At 44.6% G+C, this 21,636-nt stretch overlaps 1 protein-coding gene across 5 annotated transcripts; it reads left to right on the top strand.

Annotated features, from left to right (window-relative positions):
• The first annotated feature begins 115 nt into the window (after positions 1-115).
• APTX (aprataxin) lies at positions 116-21,168 on the top strand. Of its 5 annotated transcripts, none has more exons than XM_075931220.1 (7): positions 116-412; positions 2,014-2,094; positions 3,824-3,960; positions 10,552-10,598; positions 11,520-11,855; positions 17,157-17,216; positions 20,777-21,168. In XM_075931220.1, the coding sequence occupies exons 2-7, from the start codon at positions 2,063-2,065 to the stop codon at positions 21,005-21,007; spliced, it is 843 nt and encodes a 280-aa protein (XP_075787335.1). In that variant the 5' UTR covers positions 116-412; positions 2,014-2,062; the 3' UTR covers positions 21,008-21,168. The 5 variants fall into 5 exon arrangements, with proteins under 5 accessions (XP_075787335.1, XP_075787337.1, XP_075787336.1 ...); XM_075931219.1 differs by lacking the exon at positions 116-412 and adding an exon at positions 1,333-1,406 and having other exon boundaries at positions 1,923-2,094; XM_075931222.1 differs by lacking the exon at positions 2,014-2,094 and having other exon boundaries at positions 117-459.
• Positions 21,169-21,636: the final 468 nt, after the last annotated feature.

The following is a 21,636-nucleotide window of genomic DNA, read 5'->3' as shown; positions in this document are numbered from 1 at the left end:
GGGACGGGCCAGGCGGAGGAGAGCCAATCTTTGGCTTGGCTCCCGGGACTACAACCCCCAGCATGCCGTGCGAGCCCCAAGCTGTGCGCGTGCAGTGGAGCGCTGGGTGTAGGGGCGGGACACAGCGGGACGCGCCCCAGCAGCCGGTGTCGGGCGGGGTTGTGAGTGGCACGCGGCGGAGCGCGCGCCAGGGCCTGTTTCCTGTGAACACTCCCAGCCCGCAGGCAGCGCGCGCGGCAAGGCGAGGGCGTATCACGTGACCCCCTCCCCCCCGCCCGCTGCTGCTGGCTCTGCCCGCCCTCCAGCGAGGGACGGGGCTTCCGAAAGCGCCTGCGCACAACTTCTGGGATGCGCCGTGGCCCGGATCTGATTGGTGGGGCGGACGCAGGCGTGTGACGCTGGCAGCGAGACGGTGACTGGCCCTGCCCGCGGGGCGCCGAGGGGGGGGCAGTGCCGGGGGTGAGGGGGGCAGGCGAGGGAGGGGGGGCAGTGCCGGGGGTGAGGGGGGCAGGCGAGGGAGGGAGGGGGGGCAGTGCCGGGGGTGAGGGGGGCAGGTGAGGGAGGGAGGGGGGGCAGTGCCGGGGGTGAGGGGGGCAGGCGAGGGAGGGAGGGAGGGGGGCAGGCGAGGGGGGGCAGTGCCGGGGGTGAGGGGGGCAGGCGAGGGAGGGAGGGAGGGAGGGGGGCAGGCGAGGGGGGGCAGTGCCGGGGGTGAGGGGGGCAGGCGAGGGAGGGAGGGAGGGGAGCAGGCGAGGGGGGGCAGTGCCGGGGGTGAGGGGGGCAGGCGAGGGAGGGAGGGAGGGGGGGCAGTGCCGGGGGTGAGGGGGGCAGGCGAGGGAGGGAGGGGGGCAGGTGAGGGGGGCAGGCGAGGGAGGGAGGGGGGCAGGTGAGGGGGGGCAGTGCCGGGGGTGAGGGGGGCAGGCGAGGGAGGGAGGGGGGCAGGTGAGGGGGGCAGGCGAGGGAGGGAGGGGGGCAGGTGAGGGGGGGCAGTGCCGGGGGTGAGGGGGGCAGGCGAGGGAGGGAGGGGGGCAGGTGAGGGGGGCAGGCGAGGGAGGGGGGGCAGGTGAAGGAGAGGGGGGGCAGTGCCGCGGGTGAGGGGGGCAGTTGAGGGAGGGGGGGCAGGTGAGGGAGAGGGGGGCAGTGCCAGAGCGAGGGGTGCAGGTGAGGGAGAGAAGGGGGTGGGGATGAGGGGGCCAGGCGAGGGAGAGGAGGGGCGGGGGTGAGAGGAGCAGGTGAGGGCGGGGCAGTGCCGGGGGTGAGGGGGGCAGGCGAGGGAGAGTAGGGGGCGGGCAGTGCCGGGGGTGAGGGGAGCAGGCGAGGGAGGGGGCGGGGGTGAGGGGGGCAGGTGAGGGAGAGGAGGGGGCGGGCAGGCAGTGTCGGGGCGAGGGGTGAAGAAACTTGCATTAATTGTATCCTTTGGTATATATGGTTGTGACTATTTTCTTCCACTATTTGATCTGAGGAAGTGGGTCTGGCCCACAAAAGCTCATCACCTATTGAACCATCTTGTTAGTCTTTCAAGTGCTACATAGTCCTGCATTTTGCTTCAGCTACCCCAGACTAACACGGCTACATTTCTATTACCATTCTAATTAAGGCCTTCATTGTATGGGTCAACTCTGTCACTTTCTTTGGCATAGTTATAAGTTATATAGTCTAGGTTAAACTGAAAAGGAACACGTTTCAGTCAGAACACATTGGAAGTGCCCAGGCAAAAGTTTGCACCAATTTCACTGAATCACTAAGTCTGCTTTAAAAAATGTTTCTTACATTGGTAAGCTATAACAGTTTAAGTTATGGTGTGAATTTAAACTGGCATAGTTATCCTTTTATAACTTCTCCTGTTGACACTAGGGATGTAAACTCACGGTTAATCAGTTAAACCTTAGGTTTTACCAGTTAACTCATTAACTTGGATCCACTAGTAGTCCTAAGCACAGGGGAACTGACTTCTGCTTTTACTGCGCCTTCCCAAATGGAGCGGCTGGCTCTTCCTCCCTCCTTCTCTCTGTACAGCGGTGCCAGCTGTGAGAAGGCGGCTGCTCCCTGGTACTGGTTCATCAGTATGCATCATGCAGCAAGGGTGATGCTTACCAGGTAACTGGTTAACTGGCCACCTGTCACATCCCTAGATTGCACAGACTCATTCTAGCATAAGGATGGGTTTTGTCAGTTTAGCTTAATGTCATAAATTAAGCCAGTAAAGGTGTAAATGTCCCCCTGGAAGGTTTTACTGGTAAAACTAAAAGTATAACTTGGAAGCAGCCATGCTGCTGCTGTCTCGTGTTGTGTGGCAGAGAACAAAATTAACATTACGGATGTTAGTGGGTAGTCATCTACATGAATAACCGATAGGCCTGGGCTTATCGGTTAATCTTAACAACTACATACTTCCCCCTCCCCTTGCTATCTCTGTATCAGAGGCAGCAAAAAGTGGGAGAGGTGGGAAATGGTGCCTATTGGGGCATATCAGCTGCTGCTGAGCTCCCTGCTCCTGCCCGTGCTGCTGCCTCCCACAGAGCAAGCAGGAGCTGGTATGTGGGGAGATCCAGCTTTTAAGACAGCTCTGTGCGCATGCCTGCTCTGCAGTGGCAGAGGCAGCAGTGTGGGGGTAGGGGAGCAGGCTGGAGCCGGTATGTATGGGAATCCAGATCTCCACACATCTTGGCTCCTGAGCAGATGGGAGCCGATGCATGCAGAGAACCAGCTTTGACGCCAGCTCCCTTCGCATATTGGTTCCTGTCAAGCGGCTCCCCTCTCTCTCTTCCCCCCCATCCCTATAACAGAGGCAGCAGGAGGGAGGGAACAGGAGCTGGCACTTGCAATGAGTGAGCTGAAAAGCCAGCTCCCCACGAGCACCACCTCCCTCTTCCTCCCAAACTTGAAAAAAATTCTGCTGAAAATTTCAGCGGATACACATTTACACAAATAAATGCATTTTAATATCCCTAAGTAACATACACAATAGCCCAGTGCACCATATAGCTGTGTTTTTACTGCTGAAATAAATGGTGTTCTATAGGAATCAGTACTAGGACCAATCCCATTGCATACTTTTGTCATTGTTCTGCCAATAAATGTAAAATCACTGCTAGTAACATATGAAGATGACACCAATATTGGCAAAGTAGTAAATGATGCTAAGGCTAGGTTTTTCATACAGAAACATCTGGACCATTGGATAAGCTGTGTCCATTAAAACAAAACATTTAATGCAGCCAAATGTGACGGTATACATCTAGGAACAAAAAATATAGGCTATCCCTGTAGAATGGTGTACTATATCCTAGAAGGCAATTTTTCTGAAAAGGAGGTAGGGGTTATGGTGGACAAGTGATATATAGTGTAGTAAAATCCTACTGAATAAAACTTGCTATTGGAACTTACAGAAGTGGCCACAGTGGCAAATCTAAAAATGAATGTGATGTGTCTATAAAAACAATATATATAGGCAGCCTAATGTTGTATCAGCTGATTGGAGAAATATGGGTATCGCTCAACATGATAAACAAATATGTACTGAATAATGTAAACTTGGTGTGTATAATAGTAAATATTTTGCATTTCAGCATCTTTCTGTGGGAGATGCTATCAAACCACTACATAGATAATTAAATAAGGCCTTGAAATATCTCTTATTAGTACCATTTTGTAGAGAAGGATAATAAGTCACAGCAACGTTAAGCAAATTAGCCAACGTCATGCAGCCAATTAGTGGACTGGCAATAGAAACAAGAACTTCTGATGCCCAATCCTGTAGTCAGCCACGGGATCTTGATCCCTATCTGATTGTAATCCTGTCTATGTCCTCTTATTTATTTCACAGTGCAATCATGCGGGTGTGCTGGCTAGTGAGGAAAGATAAATGCTGTCAGCGAATCAAATTGCCACACTTAGAAACAACAGTAATAGGGCGTGGCCCAGAGACCGAAATAACAGACAAGAAATGTTCAAGGCAACAGGGTAAGTAATAGCTTCAGTGTACACACAACTGCTAGTTTGAAAACAGCTAAGTAGTTAAAAAACTAGGGCTGACAATTAATGGCAATTGACTTGTGACTAACTCAAAAATCATGATAAAATGCAGTTTTAATCCCACTGCTAAACAATAGAACGCCAATAGAAATTTATTAAATAGTTTTGACGTTTTTCTGTGTTTTCAAATATATTGACTTCAGTCACAGCAAAAATAGTGTAAAATGCTCACTTTATATTACTTTGGTTTACAAATATTTGCACTATAAAAATAGTATTTTTCAATGCACATTGATGTACCGCAGTTCTTGTAATCTCTATAGCATGAAAGGGCAATTTACAAATGGAGATTTTTGTTGTTGTTGTTACATAACAGTACTCAAAAACAAAACAGCGAAAGACTGCAAGTTCATTCAGTCCTGCTTCTTGTTCACCCAACTGCTAAGACAAGTTTGTTTATGTTTATAGGGAGTAATGCTGCCTGCTTCTTATTTACGATGTCACCTGAAAGACATTTTCCTCATTTATTGAGGAAGATCGGCTTTTCGAAAAAAGGGAGGGAGCCGCCGAAAAAGCCATGTTTAAACTACTTTCACTTTTGAAAGCTCTGCTTTCAAAAGTGAGATCGGAAAATGATATGCAAATTCCCATGGAATTTGCATATCCTCTTTCGACACTCTAGGGTAGTGTAGATGAGCCCTAGATGTTGCTGTTGTAGCTGGCATTGCAAGGTATTTAAGAACTAGTTATGCTAAACATTTGTATGCCCCTTCATGCTTTGGTTACTATTCCAGAGGACATGCTTCCCTGTTGATGATGCCCATTTAAAAAAATGTGTTCATTATGTTTGTGACTGAACTCCTTGGAGGAGAATTGTATGCCTCCTGCTCTGTTTTACCTACATTCTTCCATATATTTAATTAGAAGATTTACCTAGCATTACTCAGGTCCTTAAGTCAAATTTATTTTTCTTCATTGAAATCATTACTTTGTGGTGGGGATGCAGATGAGGGATTCAGTATGCAAGCTGCCACGAGGACAGGATTATTCCACCCCTCTCTCAGCACTTCAGCTTGGGCCAGGTGAGAAGCGCCTCTCCGTTGCAGCTGCAGTGAGTATAGCTAGGGGAGGACTGCATGTCTCCTGGCTGGGGGGCAGACAGACAAGGGGATTGGTAACAGCCAGCATGGATTTATAAAGAACAAATCATGTCAAATCAATCTGACTGCTTTCTTTGATAGAATATCAAGCCTTGTAGATAAGGGAGAAGCGGTGGACGTGGTATACCTAGACTTTAGAAAGGCATTTGACATGGTCTCACATGACCACCTTATCATTAAACTACAAAAATACAACCTAGATGGGACTATTATAAGGTGGGTGCATAACTGGCTGGATAACCATTCTCCGAGAGTAGTTATTAACAGTTCACAGTCATGCTGGAAGGGCAGAACAAGTGGGGTTCCGCATGCATCTGTTTCGCAACTGGTTCCTGTGCAGTATCTTCAATGATTTAGATGATGGCATAGAGAGTATGATTATTAAGTTTGAAGATGATATCAAGATGGGAGGGGCTGCAAGCGGAGGATAGGGTCAAAACTGAAAATGATCGGGGCAAACTGGAGAAATGGTCTGAGGTAAACAGGATGAAGTTTAATAAGGACAAATACAAAGTACTCCACTTAGGAAGGAATAATCAGTTTCACGCACACAGAATGGGAAGTGACTGTCTAGGAAGGAGTACTGCTGAAAGGGATTTAGGGGTCATAGTGGATGACAAGTTAAACATGAGTCAGTAGTGCGACACTGTTACAAAAAAAGCAAACATGATTCTGAGATGTATTAATAGGAGTGTTGTGAGCAAGACATGACAAGTTATTCTTCCACTCTACTCTGTGCTGATTAGGCCTCAATTGGATTATTGTGTCCAGTTCTGGGCACCGCATTTCAAGAAAGATGTGGAGAAATTGGAGAAGGTCCAGAGAATAGCAACATAAATTATTAAAGGTCTAGAGAACATGAGCTATGAGGGAAGGCTGAAAGAATTGGGCTTGTTTAGTTTATAAAAGACTGAGCAGGGACATGAGAGCAGTTTTCAAATATCTAAAAGGGTGTTAAAAGGAGGAGGGAGAAAAATTGTTCTCCTTGGCCTCTGATGATAGGACAAGAAGCAATGGGATTACACTGCAGCAAGGGACGTTTAGGTTGGACATTAGGAAAAACTTCCTAATTGTCAGAGTGGTTGAACACTGGAATAAATTGCCTAGAGAGGTTATGGAATCTCCATCACTGGAGCAGGTTAGACAGACAGTTGTCAGGGATGATCTGACAGTGCTTGATCCTGTCATGATGGCAAAGGATTCAACTCCATGACCCCTTGAGGTCCCTTCCAGTTCTAGGATTCCATACATTCTCAGATATATAGTAGCATAGCTGTCCATTTGTTCACCTTTGTACGCTGCTGCCCCAATGGAATAAGAAGTGTCCTGGTCCCCTTCTCTGGCCCATTGCTGCCCCACCCCATGGTCATCACATAGTACAACTGTCCCTGTTTTCCATGTCATAGCCCCTGCTGTCCTCATGTGGTCCTTATATAGCAGAGCCCCTCCCTTTCCATTTTATGAGAAACAGTCCCATTCCCAGTACATCCCATTTTCCTGGCACAACTAAACCCTCACCTTGGTTACATAAGTTATGCTAAGAGGGAACTGCATACCAAATTTGGTGGTCCTATCTCTGACAGTTTAGGAGGAGTTCTTGATCAGACAGATTCTCTCAAATACATAGCAGATGTTATAGCAGTCTCATGTTATGATCCCACATATGTTGTTCATTTTAAGAACACTTTCACCATAGATCTGACAAAATACAAAGAAGGTACCAGTGTGAGATTTCTAAAGATAGTTACAGTACTTGATTTAAGGTTTAGGAAATTGAAATAGCTTCCAAAATCTGAGAGGGACAAGGTGTGGAGTATGCTTTTGGAAGTCTTAAGATCAGCAATCTGATGTGGAAACTACAGAACTGAAACCATTGACCAAGAAAATCAACCTTTTGTTGGTGTCACCTGACACAGTGGATGAAAAAGAACACGCATCGGCCCACACCGCTTTGCATTGTTACTGAGCAGACCCTGTCATCAGCATGGATACATGTTCTTTGGAATGATTGTTGAGCATCAAGGGACATACACATCTTTAGTGCATCTGTAAATATCTTGTGACGCCAGCTATGACAGTGCCATGCAAACATGCCTGTTCTCTCTTTCAGGTGATGTATAAAGAAGTGGGCAGCATTATCTCCTGAAAATGTAAACAAACTTGTTTGAGCAACTGGCCGAACGTGTAGACTCTAAAGTTTTACGTTACTTTTTTTTTAATGCAGTTTTTTGTACATAATTCTACATTTCTAGATTCAACTTTCATGACAGAGATTCCATTCCATTACTTATAATGTATAAATTAAAAGTACGATTTTTGGAGTGCAAATATTTATAATAAAAATAAAGTGAGCACTGCATACTTTATTCTGGTCTAATACAAATCTACATATTTGAACATGTAGAAAACATACAAAATATTTAAATAAGTGGTATTCTGTTATTGTTTAACAGCGTGATTAACTTTTTAATTGTGCAGTTAATTGACTTTTTTTATTAATCACTATACAGCCCTACAAAAGAGTTGTAAGAAACCTGTGAGGTACAGGTATAGAAGTTCTGTGATAATTTTATGTCAGACTGAAACTGAAATGAATCTCACATGGTTATTCTGCTTGGTTACATTATTGTGACAGGCTGTAAACTCTACACGAGATTCTCAAACTTTTGTTGCAGATCACTTGAAAAATGCTGTGGGTCTTGATGGACCACTTAGCTGACAGTACAAAAAACATTTGGAAAGTATACGAACTATTATAAAATGCTTTGGATAAAATCACTGTAGGAAAGAGAACTAACAATTTAACTTTTTTTGTTCTACAACTAAAAGCACACAATTCATATTTTAGTATCGTAAGGGTCTGCCCCCTGCCATAGCAGCTACAGAGCTCAGGCTGGGAAAGAGGGCAGTCTCGCACTGGCAGTCATAGCCCTGCAACTGGGGAAAGTCACCTTTTTCTCTGGTCGACACGCCCCCCTGCACATCCTAGATTCCCCCCGCTCCCTCTTCTCGCCCCACTGTCTCCCCACCGAGTATCTCCTCTTATCCCACCGCCCCCTACCATGTATTCCCTTTTCACCCCCAAAGCCATCACCTCATCTTACATGTGTGTCTTCTACAGGGACTAGCCATCTAATGAGTGGAGCCATGCCTAGGAGCCACTAATTAGGTGGGCAGCCCTTCATTTTCTTGTGTGCAGCTGCCCAGGCATGCATTTTCAGAAGGGACTATTCATGGACAACCTGAATGGAGCTCTTGACCACAGTTTGGGAACTAAAGCTCCTCCATGAAAACCAAAGCAGGCACCTCGGTGGCTTGCTGTGCAGTCATCAGTCTTGAGGCTCCATTCTAGTGGGTCTTTGAAGCTGCAGAAGATCTTTACTCTCTAAGACTATTCAAGCTACTTACCTGTTACAGCTATTCTGTTCTCTTTATAAGAGCTCACAAAAGGCTCTACAGTTGAGAGGCGTGATGGAAGGTGTCTTCCTGACACCAGGAAGAGTAGAAATTGACCTTTATAAGATAGTCCCCTACACGGACTGTAGAAAACCTGTACATTCTTCTAGAACTGATAGATGGTGCAGAGAGTTTGGAGTTCAACATTCCAGTGAATGCGATTTTTATATATTGTTCATCTTCCTAGAAGTGCCACTAGGTGCATTTCATAAATTGAAAAGTAACTATATGCATTTTATATCAAGGGTAACGGTCTTTGTTAAATTCTGTAGAGCTCTATCAAAGATTCTTTAGCAAGGGTATGATTGTGTGTATCGTATTCTCTAATACTACAATAAAATATCAAGTGCTAGCAATGTTTTTAAATAAGTGCTGTTGAACAGGTAGACAGGCAACCTTATTTCTTTCAAAAATCTGTAAAATTTCTTGGGAGTCTTCTATCCATTATCATTTATCTTCTCCTTTGTTCAAACAGATCAGTTGCTTATGACTGGAATCATGTTATCTGCTTAAATGAAGCACACGAGCTCTTTTATAGGGGAAAAGGCAGTACGCCGCATTTATTGAGAATACAACAGTTGCATATGCTTTTCAGTCACACATACATGCAAACAACATACACACAAAGTCTCGCCAGATGATGTCATAGTTACCAGACCAGAGTCTGTGTCAGTCTAGTGGCCAGCTAGATTGAACACAGGAGGGAGCAGGACATTTGTCAGTCTATCGATCCAATGCTCCTCTGGATTTGTTGGCAAGACAAACCCAAAATTCCATAGCAAAGCACCCTGCTTTTATAATCCTTTTCTCTGTTGAAATCCATGGATCCCGGTCTGTCAGCTTGTATCCGGAATGTTATCTTGTTGATGTCAGTCGTTCCCAAACGTCTCCCAAGGCTCATCCTGTAATCAGTCATCTTTTGGGGGTGCCCACTCCGCTTCAAGGTTCGTCAATCTGCCAATACCCAATAGTCTTGTGAGTAGGGGTATGTATCTTTTGACGCCAGGCCGTCTAGTCTTCGCCCGTGCTTAACCTCCTTTTTGGCCATCTGGTTGTGAGAAATAACTTTGCACCTTATCTCAACACATTCATTCCCTTTCACACACACACAAGCAATGTTACAAGGACTTTCAAGGCTAGGCGACATATCAACATCTGTACTGGTAAGGCAAAGAGGCGTCGTAAATCAAGCAATTAAGGCCTCAGCCTTTAGCATTCTTATAATCTTCATTAACACAGACTCAATATGAGATCCTGTCTCTTTACTTACTAAAACTTACTTAGAACAGGGAAATATAGGAGATATATACTTTATGAAAGGATTTGACTTACTACAATCTTAAATATGATTATATATTACCTTACATTACTAAACCTAAAATACCAATATAAAAAGAATACAACTTTCAGTTCCAACAATCATATAGGTGTGACTCAAAAAACTGAATGGGAATTTGTTTTATAAGCCATATATAGATGCCTTTTTCATATACATTAATGGAAATTCCATTGATAAGGCAGAGCACTCATTAAGTCATAATTTTTGTCAATCTGCTGCATAGAGACTGATGATTTTGTCTAGAGAGGAGAACGTTAGCAACACACATTGATGCAATTTTAATATGGAAATCTGAGATTTGAGAAAATACGTGAATTCAGAACAAAGCCTGCTATATTTAAGCTGCATACAGTTTTAATTTGCCTGTCAAAGCTTTTAAATAGATGTGTGTGGAGGTCTCTGTACTATGTTTTAATTGAAAAAAATGCCCACGAATAAACTGAACCAGTGCTTTGTTAGGACCTATATTTCTTTTTTTCACAAAGTTAATGATAGCTAGTAGGAACCACCATTGGGGGCCAGATCCCCAGCTGGATTTGGCTTCAGTAGAGCTGTGCCAATGTACTCCAGAAGTCTGATTCCTATGTTTAAGTAATTCTCTGATGCTTTGCTTTTTCTTTTCAGTGCAGCTAAAAGCGGACTGTAATAAAGGGTATGTCAAGATCAAACAGGTATGTTTGTTTATAGACATCTGGTATTACAATAAAAGCCTTTTATCCAGCACTTCACCAACTGGTAAGCTCAATAAACTGGCATTTCTGATCTGCACAAAGAGTCTGCTTTATAGTGTGGTTGGTGCAGGGCTGGCTGGGGCATGGAAGAGGCTGTGGGGCATGATCGAGAAGGAGACTTGCAGCAGGGATTGAGTACAGGAGGTGCTCAGGTGTGTGTATGGGGGGGGCATGGACATTGACTTCTGGCATCCCCAAGAGGGATCCCCATCCCTGCAAGCTGCTTTGGAGGCATACTGCTTACATCCCTCCCTTTCTGAGTGTTAACTGCGCAGCTCCCAGCCCGTTAACCAGTAAAGCTAAGTTTCTCAGGCTTCAGCTGGGATCGAGGAGTTCAGAGGGCAGGAGGGGGTGCTGATGTGTCAGGATGTCCTGCTGCCCCTTTACCCTCTCTCTGCAGAGCAGGGCAGCTGGGATCCTACATGGGTACTGGGTATAGAGTAGTAGATCCTAGATGGGTACATGCTTTGGAGGGGTCCCAAAGCAGAATAGTGTGGTGCCATATGGGTACAGGGCTTCATGGTGGTATAGGTCCCAACCAACTCTGGTAACACACATCCTGTTCTCATGTGGGATTTTGTTGGGCTCATTAGAGCTTCATGACCGTGCAGGTTCTGCTCTCGAGGTTATGGTTGCACGATGAGGCTCTACATTTATAGCTCCAAGTTTCGTGTATGATTAAAATGAGCCAGTATGTGGAGCAGAGGTGAAGGAAACGTCATGTACTCTTCTCTTTCTGCATTGCAGGCACAGGGATGCCCTAGGATAGTTTCGGGTAGTTGGGTTTTCGTATGTCTGAATTAGAGATCTATACTTGTATGCCAATTCCTGCATTGTGCTTTATTTTCTGACTATCCAAAGATGGGAGTTAACCCAGCCAGTGTTGATTTGGTGGATATTGGCAAGGATGAAGAAGTGAAGCTGAAGCCAGGACAGGTTCTACATCTTGTAAATAAACGTTATCCCTACACTGTACAATTCTTGGAAGACACAGGGGCATCTGGCACAGGAGCAGAAGGAAAGACAAAAGCTAGCAAGCGGTCGTACATAGACTCTGGGAATAGTTGCATGGAAAACATCCCTGAAAAAAGTATGAAAATGGAGCAACTAGACTTGCAAGACGGCAGTTCAAGCTGCATGCCAAAAAATACCAGTAATTCTTTCTCCTCTGCTCATGACAGCTCTTCCAGCCACAAGGTAAGCAGTAGAATGCTCTGCCCTCGCATGCCCTGCATTGCCAGCACTGGTAGGGTTGCACTGGTGCTACAGCAGTTGTGGGAGAAAATCAAAACACCTTCCATGTAGACTGAGTCACAGTATAGTCAGTCAGCTGACTGTAGAGCAGAAATCCATTCTGCTGGCGTCGCTCCTGGAGGCGTGGGAAATCCAACACAAGATTAATTCCCTTCTGGCTTGTATATCAGCCATACCATTGCTAACTAAGACCTCAATCCTGCAGTCCAATCTACATGGATGGGCCTGTATTGAAGTCAGTAAGGCTTCATGTGGGTGCATTGGGCTGCCTACAGCCAACTGTGATATCAGGAGTTTGGTTTCATCTGCATAACCTTTGGTGGTAGGTGATGGTGTGAGCTAGGAGAGCTCAGCTTTATCTGATTTCATGGTGTGTTTGTAGGGTTGGCATCTAGGAAAATCATTTTTTTACTAGAAAATAGAGGAGGTTTGCCCTGAGAGAGTGGAAATCCCCTGACCTTTTCCCAGTTGCATTTCAGAATAGAAACGCACAAGATAGAAAGCTCATGGTTCTAAGAAATGGTAGAAGGGGGAACAGCAAAATAGAGACAGTGGATTTCAGGAAGTCAGATTTTAGCAAACTCAGAGAGCTGGTAGGTAAGGTCTCATGGGAAGCAAGACTAAGAGGAAAAACAATTCACCAGGGCCTGATGAAATGCATCCTGGAATACTTAAGGAGCTGACTGAGGAGGTATCTGAGCCTTTAGCTATCATCTTTGAAAAATCATGTGGGAGAGATTCCAGAAGACTGGAAAAGGGCAAATCTAGTACCCACCTATAAAAAGGGAAATAAGAACAACCCAGGAAACTACAGATCAGTCAGTTTAACGTCTGTGCCAGGGAAGATAACGGAGGAAGTAAATAAAGAACAAATCATGTCAAACCAATCTGATAGCTTTCTTTGATAGGATAACGAATCTTGTGGATAAGGGAGTAGTGGTGGACATGGTATACCTAGACTTTAGTAAGGCGTTTGACATGGTCTCGCATGACCTTTGTATTAATAAACTAGGGAAATACAATCTAGATGGGGCCAATATAAGGAGGGTGCATAACTGGCTGGATAACCACTCTCAGAAAGTTGTTATTAATGGTTCACAGTCATGCTGGAAGGGCAGAACAAGTGGGGTTCCACAGGCATCTGTTTTGCAACTGGTTCCTGTTCAATATCTTCAACAACAATTTCAATGATGGCATAGACAGTATAATTATTAAGTCTGCAGATGATACCAAGCTGGAGGCGTTGCAAGTGCTTTGGAGGATAGGGTCAAAATTCAGAATGATCTGGACAAACTAGAGAAATGGTCTCAGGTAAACAGGATGAAGTTTAATAAGTTCTGGGCACCGCATTTCAAGAAAGATGTGGAGAAATGGGAGAGGGTCCAGAGAAGAGCAACAAGAATGATGAAAGGTCTAGAGAACATGAGCTATGAGGGAAGACTGAAAGATCTGGGTTTGTTTCGTTTATAAAAGAGAAGACTGAGAGGAGACATGATAACAGTTTTCAAGTATCTTAAAAGGATATCACAAGGAGGAGGGAGAAAAAATGTTCTCTTTGGCCTCTGAGGAGAGGACAAGAAGCAATGGGCTTAAACTGCAGCAAGGGAGGTTTAGGTTGGACATTAGGAAAAAGTTCCTGCCTGTCAGGGTGGTTAAACATTGGAATAAATTGCTTAGAGAAGTTGTGGAATCTCCATCTCTGGAGATATTTAAGAGCAGGTTAGACAGACACCGGTTGGATGATCTAAAGCGTGCTTGGTCCTACCATGAGAGCAGGGGACTGCTCTCAATGACTTCCCAAAGTCCCTTCCTGTCCTAGTGTTCTATAAGAGTTTCTGGGCTTCATACTTAAAGAACCTACGGCCACTCGACCCCTTTCTCCTTTGATTGAAGCACTTGCGGATACAGCTGATATCAGCGAATGCTCAGCACCTCTGGCAGTTATGCCTTGTGCTCTGCAGGCAGGCACACAGAGCTGGGAGACAGAGACTCCTGTGTTCTAATCCTGGCTCTGATACTCATTAGGGATGTAAAAGGGTAACTGTATACATAATTAACTCATTGATTAACCGTCATAGCTACGTGTGGACTCCCGATATGCGTGGGTAACTAGCTGCCTTTCCCCCTGTGTTACTGCCTATGTATCAGAGGCAGCAGCGTGGGGGGGGGGGGGCAAGGTAGAAGCTACTGTGTGCAGAGAGCCAGCTTAAAAGCCAGCACCCTGTATGCCCTGGCTCCTGGGGAGCCACCCTTCCTCCCCCATGTGCAACTGCTGAAAATTTCAGCGATTACACGTTTAATTAAGTAGACACATTTTAACATCCCTAATACTCATTAACTGTGTGGCTTTGAGCTAGTCATTTTGCCTTTTTCAGTTTCTTCATGTATGAGAGAGATGTCTAAGCACTGCTACCCTTTCTCAAAAGGGGGCTGGAAGGGCTCAGTTATTAATGTCTGCGATTTATAGATATATAAAAAGCTACATATTCTAAAAAATCAGGCCCTAAGCATCTTAAGTTGGACATCCAATCATTGAGAAACCCAGAGTTAAAAGTAAACTCACAAGTGTTGATAAATGCAAAGCAATGCATATTGGAAAACCTAATCCAAATTGTATATAAAAATTATGGGAATTAAATTAGCTGTTACCACTTTCAAGAGAGAGATCTTGGAGTCATGGATAGTTCTCTGAAAATATCCACTCTATATGCAGCAGCAGTAAAAAAAGAAAACAGATTTTTGGGAATTACTAAGAAAGAGAGAATCATAGAATACTAGGACTGGAATAAGACAGAATATCTTATTGCCTCTATATAAATCCATGGTATTCCTACATCTTGCATACTGTGTCAGATGTGGTCACCTGATCTCAAAAAAGATATTTTAGCATTGGAAAAAGTTCAGAGAAGGACAATAAAACTTAGAGGTTTGGAATAGCTGCCCTATAAGGAGAGGGTTTGTCTACACTTACACTCTCTTTCAAGAGAGGGATGCCAATGAAGACATTTGAAATTGCAAATGAAGCTGGGATTTAAATATCCCGTGCTTCATTTGCATATTTGTTATGGCGCTATTTCAAAATAACAGATGCTGTTAAGACACGGTTATTTCAAGAGAAAACCCTTCTCTCGAAATAACCCTTATTCCTCATACAATGAGGTTTACCAGTTATTTCAAGAGAAGGGTTTTCTCTCTAAATAACTGTGTCTTAACAGCATCTGTTATTTTGAAATAGTGCCATAACGTGAATATGCAAATGAAGCACAGGATATTTAAATCCCAGCTTCATTTGCATCCCTCACTCGAAAGAGGGTGCAAGTGTAAACGTATCCAGAGAGATTAATAAAACTGAGACTTTTCATCTTAGAGAAGAGACGACTAAAAGGGGTGGAATGTGATAGAGGTCTATGAAATCATGACTGGTGTAGAGAAAGTAAATAAAGTTATGTACTCCTTCCCAGAACACAGGGGTTAGGAGCCACCAAATAAAATTAATAGGTAGCAGGTTTAAAACCAACAAATGGAAGTACTTCATGCAACACAGTCAGTCTGTGGAAATCCTTGCCAAACAACGACGTGAAGGCCAAGACTAGTAGGATTGGAAAAAACCCTAGCTAAATCTGTGAAGGATAAGTTTATTAATGGCTATTAGCCAGGATGGGTAGGAAGAGTGTCCCTACCTTCTGACAAACAGAAAGGGGCGACAGGGGATAGAGTACTTGATGATTCCCTGTTCTGTTCATTGTCTTTGGGGTCACTGTCAGAAGACAGAATACTGGGCTAGAGACACCTTTGGTCTGACCCTTTATGGCTGTTCTTATGGGTTTGGTTTTTGCTAACATTTGTTTAAGATGTGAGTTCCTGAGCACCATCTCTTTAAAAAAACACACACACAACACATCAACACTGGCTCATATTGCTGTTGAAAATAAATGTATTAATGGCTGTAAGGTTAAGATGTTATGGCGATGGATGAGATAGAAAAGAAAATAATAGCATTGCATTTAGTACAGGGGTTGGATAGTGGCAGTTGTCAGTCAGGTGGGGTCCTCCCGATGAGTTCCTGACAGGTCTCTGGCCCACTCGATGATGATAACCAGAAGGCTGCTTGTGTGTGTGCTCAGTCACATGTGTCATGTTGATTTACATGTTGATTAATCCAGCAGACTTCAAGAGAGCCCCCAAAGAGCACAAATCGGGTAAGGATCAAAGGTGCCAGGCCAGGTTTATTGTTAAGCGAAGTACAGTAATATTTGTCAGTAGACTCTACTGAACCACTACTCGTATATGTAATTTGTAATAATGGAATGAATCAATTAGTGGGTGGTCTCTCTGCCCCCTACGTCATTCAAAGACTATCTCCACAAGATACCAGTTTATATACAGGTACAAACAAGTACACATCACTCCTGACATATCAGGTTGCCACCCTCTGACACTTCTTAGATACCACCCATCACCCTGTACCTCATGGTTTGATTAGATCATCTCTATCCATCATGCTGTCAATGTAGACCCTTTCTAAAACTGAGTCTGTGTGTGTGGGGCGTGTGGGTACCAAGGTCTTTTTTTATGAGCTGGTGGTACACGAGTTTTCAAGTTATGACCAGTACCATTTACTGTTTTACAGTACCTATTACCAATTACTATGTGTTTTGCACTCTGAGCCCTGTTTGTGCCAAGTTCTGTGAGCAGGGGCCTGCCTCTTGCTCACAGCTTAGCTTTACTTTTTGTTAGCCATGTTTTGTCCATTGTTAGCTGGGCCTTAGACCAGACCTGTGCTGCGTGGGCTTATGTTTTAGGTCTAATCTTACCACAGCCGTGAGTAAGGCTTAAGCCCACCTGCTGAAAGACAAAGATGGAAAAAAAAGTTCCCAGAGCAACATCTAGGTTGTGCATTGAATGATTCAGGATCCTTTAGAAAAAATAGTCTGTAATCATATCATTAAGACTTGTGCTGTAATGCAGATGTATAAGAGGGCTAAGTCAAGATTGCGTGGGTGACTCTAATTCTGTCACTTCCCAACTTTTAAGTGTTTTACTTTACAAACGTAACTTATTTTTAAGTTTTTTAAAAGTAGTTTCCTTGTTCTTGAAAAAAGAAAATACAAATGCATATCTGTGTTAAATAGTATCAATAAAATAATATTGGAGTTATAATTATTGAAGATGTTGGACTCTACTTAAATATCATTAGATGTGTGTTAACTTTCTCTGAAAGTGCCTAATATTTTTATACTCTAGGAACACTTAGGACATTGGAGTCAAGGTCTGAAAATCTCCATGCAAGACCCAAAAATGCAGGTTGGAATGGCACACCCTATACTTATAGTAATTTACCAATTCTCATTGAGAATACTATTGAGCCAAGTGCATATTAAAATTATCAAATGTGTATGTATATCAGCCTGTGGCATAAATGCACTGCACATCTTTTAACGTAAGCTGTCTTGTTGGTGTTTGCTGGCTCCTGCTACAAACGCGTGCATGGTGTTGGTTTTACTGGATGATTGAAATCTGCTTCTAGTGATAGTTTGTCTGAAATATGTTTAGTTGCAGCGCTACTGCTAAAACAGATGACTTTGAAGTTGTAGATAGCCTAAGTAACTTACTCTTCAATGGGATCCTGAAACAAAATTCAGAAGTGATTTTGACTCTATTATTAAGTTAATTATTGGCTTTTTTCAGCAAGGATGCACATCCGATTCCAAATTACCAAAAAAGCTAAGACTGACAGTGTTAAGAGTGCACTTAATGTTGGAATAAGCGCCATTGAACTCATTGTTTTTTGAGAAAACAAAGTATAGGATGGGGTTTCCTTGGGGAAGATGAGTTATGCTGAAGTAAAATAGGGAATAGACTTATGGAATCACCCTTATGGTTTGTAACCATGATGTTCCAAAATAAGGGGTGTGTATTGTGTAATCTACTATATATACAGGCAGTCCCCGAGTTACGCGGATCCGACTTACGTCGGATCCGCAGTTACGAACGGGGCACTTCCTCTCCCTGGTCTCGAGCAGACCAGGGAGAGGAAGCAAAGCGGCGGCGGAACGCGCGGCCAGCTGACAGCCCAGACGCGTCTGGGCTGTCAGCTGGCCGCGCGCTCCGCTCTGCTCCCCCCCCCCCCCTGCAGACCAGGGGGAGGGGGAGCAGAGCGGAGCAGAGCAGAGCGGCGGAACGCGCGGCCAGCTGACAGCCCAGAGTCTGGGCTGTCAGCTGGCTGCGCGTTCCGCCGCTCTGCTCTGCTCTGCTCTGCTCCGCTCCGCTCTGCTCTGCTCCCCCTCCCCCTGGTCTGTAGACCAGGGGGAGGGGGAGCAGAGCGGAGCACGCGGCCAGCTGACAGCCCAGACGTGTCTGGGCTGTCAGCTGGCCGCGCGTTCCGCCGCTCTGCTGTGCTCCGCTCTGCTCCCCCTCCCCCTGATCTGCAGGGGGGGGGGAGCAGAGCGGAGCACGCGGCCAGCTGACAGCCCAGATGCGTCTGGGCTGTCAGCTGGCCGCGTGTTCTGCCGCTCTGCTCTGCTCCGCTCTGCTCCCCCTCCCTCTGGTCTGCAAACCATGGGGGGGGGGGGGAAGCAGAGCGGAGCACGCGGCCAGCTGACAGCCCAGACGCGTCTGGGCTGTCAGCTGGCCGCGCGTTCCGCCGCTCTGCTCTACTCTGCTCCCCCTCCCCCTGGTCTGCAGATCTGGGGGACGGGGAGCAAAGCAGAGCAAAGCCACGGAGCCCGAGGGCAGCAGGATAGTCACGGCGCGTCTGGGCTGTCCCGCTGCCCCCGTGCTCCGCGGCTTTGCTCCGGACGCCTGTGGTACAGCAGCTGGGGCGCTGCCGGTTGGTCCCGTAGCGCCGCTCTGGGCGCCACTGGACCAACCCAGCAGCACCCCAGCTGCTCTGCCCCAGGTGTCCCCTAGTCAGCAGCTGCTGAAAATGACCAGTGGCTGACTACAGGAAGCCCCTGCCCCGGGCTTCCTGGAATCAGCCGCTGATCAGTTTCAGCAGCAGCTGACTTGGGGATGCCTGGGGTTCTTAAGTTGAATCTGTATGTAAGTCAGAACTGGCGTCCAGATTCAGCCACTGTTGAAACTGATCAGTTTCAGCAGCGGCTGAATCTGGACGCCAGTTCCGACTTACATACAGATTCAACTTAAGAACAAACCTACAGTCCCTATCTTGTACGTAACCCGGGGACTGCCTGTACTGAGAGAATTTGTTTGATCAAGAATTCCTCCTTAATGGTAAGAGCTAGGGCCACCACATTTGGTATACAGCTTCCTCTTAACGTAACTTAAACAATGTGAGGGTTTAGCTGTGCTAAGGAAACAGGATGTGCTTGGAATGGGATTGCTTCTCATCAAATGGAAAAAAGAGTGAATCGCCAAATCAAGTACAGTTCTCAAAATTGATATAACTGAACAAATGTTGAAAGAGACTGAACTAAGATGAGCCAGAAAAATAGGATGAACCTGGAATAGAATTGCTTCTCAATAAACATTACAGAAAAAAGATAAAACAGAAATTTGGAGTATTGCTCTGTTTTGGCACAGCTAAATTAATACTTTAGGTTTGAAAACTAGAAGACAATGTTAATGAAAACCAAATTGACTACAGCCTTATTTCGTTAAAACATTGCAAATGATAGAGTTTATAAGGATGAAGGAAAAAAATACACTTGATGAAATTCCTGTTTTAAAAAATTATTAAAATTCATAAAAATAGCACTGTTTTTTTAAAAAACAAACATTTTAATAAAACATGTACATTTTCCTTTAAAAAAAAATCCGAGTAATGCAGGATAAATTTGCTAGTATAAAGTAAGAAAATGACATTCAGTGGCAACGGGCAACTCTCGAATTATTTTAATACAGTTTTTTGACCCATATACTTGGATGATAGATTCTAAACCTATTTAATTAATTAAATAAGCAATAAGGGTTAGCTGAGCTAAACTTCTTTTTCTAGCAACAGCAGACAAAACAGCCAGTTTAGGATTTTCCTTATTAAATCACACTTATACTAAAAGTCAGAGGGTATGTCTACACTACCCCGCTAGTTCGAACTAGCGGGGTAATGTATTCATACCGAACGTGCAAATGAAGCCCGGGATTTGAATTTCCCGGGCTTCATTTGCATAAGCGGGGAGCTGCCATTTTTAAATCCCCGCTGGTTCGAACCCTGTGTAGCGTGGCTCGAACTAGGTAGTTCGGACTAGGATTCCACGAGGTGGAATATACTCGTTCCACGAGGTGTACCGCGCTACACGGGGTTCGAACCAGCGGGAATTTAAAAATGGCAGCTCCCCGCTTATGCAAATGAAGCCCGGGAAATTCAAATCCCGGGCTTCATTTGCACGTTCGGTATGCCTACATTACCCCGCAAGTTCGAACTAGCGGGCTAGTGTAGACATACCCAGAGAGAGTCTTGAAGAATGATGCATTGCAAAGTTAATTATTTCAGTTACGAACCAGATGATCCATATTGTTCTTAGCTGTATCCACATCTTCATCCACATTATTTTGTCCCAATAAGCAGTTTTCCTTATGCTATTTCATTATTGTAGCTAGGCCCTGCCTCATCTGCTTGCCCTGCCTACACTTGACACGTTTCCCTTTCCTATCCAGGGAACCCAATGTGCTGAGACAGAAATGGAAAGCCCACAACATTCAAGAAACAAGAGCTGGTAGTTAGGCAGACTAGAGCCATTCATTCATTCTTATGAGACTGCAAGTGTCCATGTAGCATGTTTGTGATGAGATTGAATTGTAACTGTCATTTTTAAATGAGAAGTGTTAGAATTTTTATAGATTTAAAAAATAAAATCTGAGCAAAATAAAAATTAATTATTTTTATCCACCCTGCTCTCTATTAGGTTTACAAAGATGAAAGGGTTGTGGTCATTAAGGATAAATATCCCAAAGCTCGTTATCACTGGCTAATCTTACCCTGGGACTCCATCTCCAGTCTAAAATCTGTAACAAAACAGCATCTTGAACTGCTAGAACACATGCATGCTGTTGGGGAGAAGGTGGTCCAACAGTGCCTGGATAAAGACAGACTGGAGTTCAGACTGGGTTACCATGCAATTCCCAGCATGAGGTAAGGCTGAATTGTTCAGCTGCTTGGAACACATTGAACTGATTGTACAGATTTTGTGCCTCTGAAGCCAGGTTGTGTTGGACCTGTTTTTGGACTTGAGCCTTTTTGAGTGACTGATACAAAGTCGTCTTATGAAAATTTGTAAAATAAAATTATCTTGCTTCATGTTGAGTGTTTGTGTCTCGAGAAACAGGAATGTTGGATGTCATTAAGAGGAGGCATAGAGTCAGCAACATAACAATCCAGACTACTTAAACCATGTACAAGTTAACTAAGTAGTATTAGCTAGGCTTTATTTTCTTAAGATTTTGTTTGCTTACTCAAAAAATATGATTATTTCATCTCTAAAAATAAGTAGAAAAGTTTTAAGTAGAAAATGGCAACATTTATTGAGAGAAACTTTTCTCTGAAGCCCACATAAAGCCTTCGGAAAATGAAGGCTTTCTCTCCTAACACTGATAAATATTGCAGAAGCACAGTGGTGAATGTCCCAGTTTATGGTGCAGACTGGTGGTTCTGCACCATAGCTGCACCAATGTATTCCCTTAAGAGTGTGCTCCTAGCACACACGCGCTGGAGAATTTTTCCTGGCAGTAGCAAAAGGGGGCAGCACTTGCACCTTGTTGCCATAGC

This window comes from Pelodiscus sinensis, chromosome 6, assembly GCF_049634645.1.
Source record: "Pelodiscus sinensis isolate JC-2024 chromosome 6, ASM4963464v1, whole genome shotgun sequence".
Taxonomy (NCBI): Eukaryota; Metazoa; Chordata; order Testudines; family Trionychidae; genus Pelodiscus; species Pelodiscus sinensis.
The sequence above is the reverse complement of the archived record's forward strand: the minus strand, read 5'-3'. Positions and strand labels throughout refer to the sequence as shown.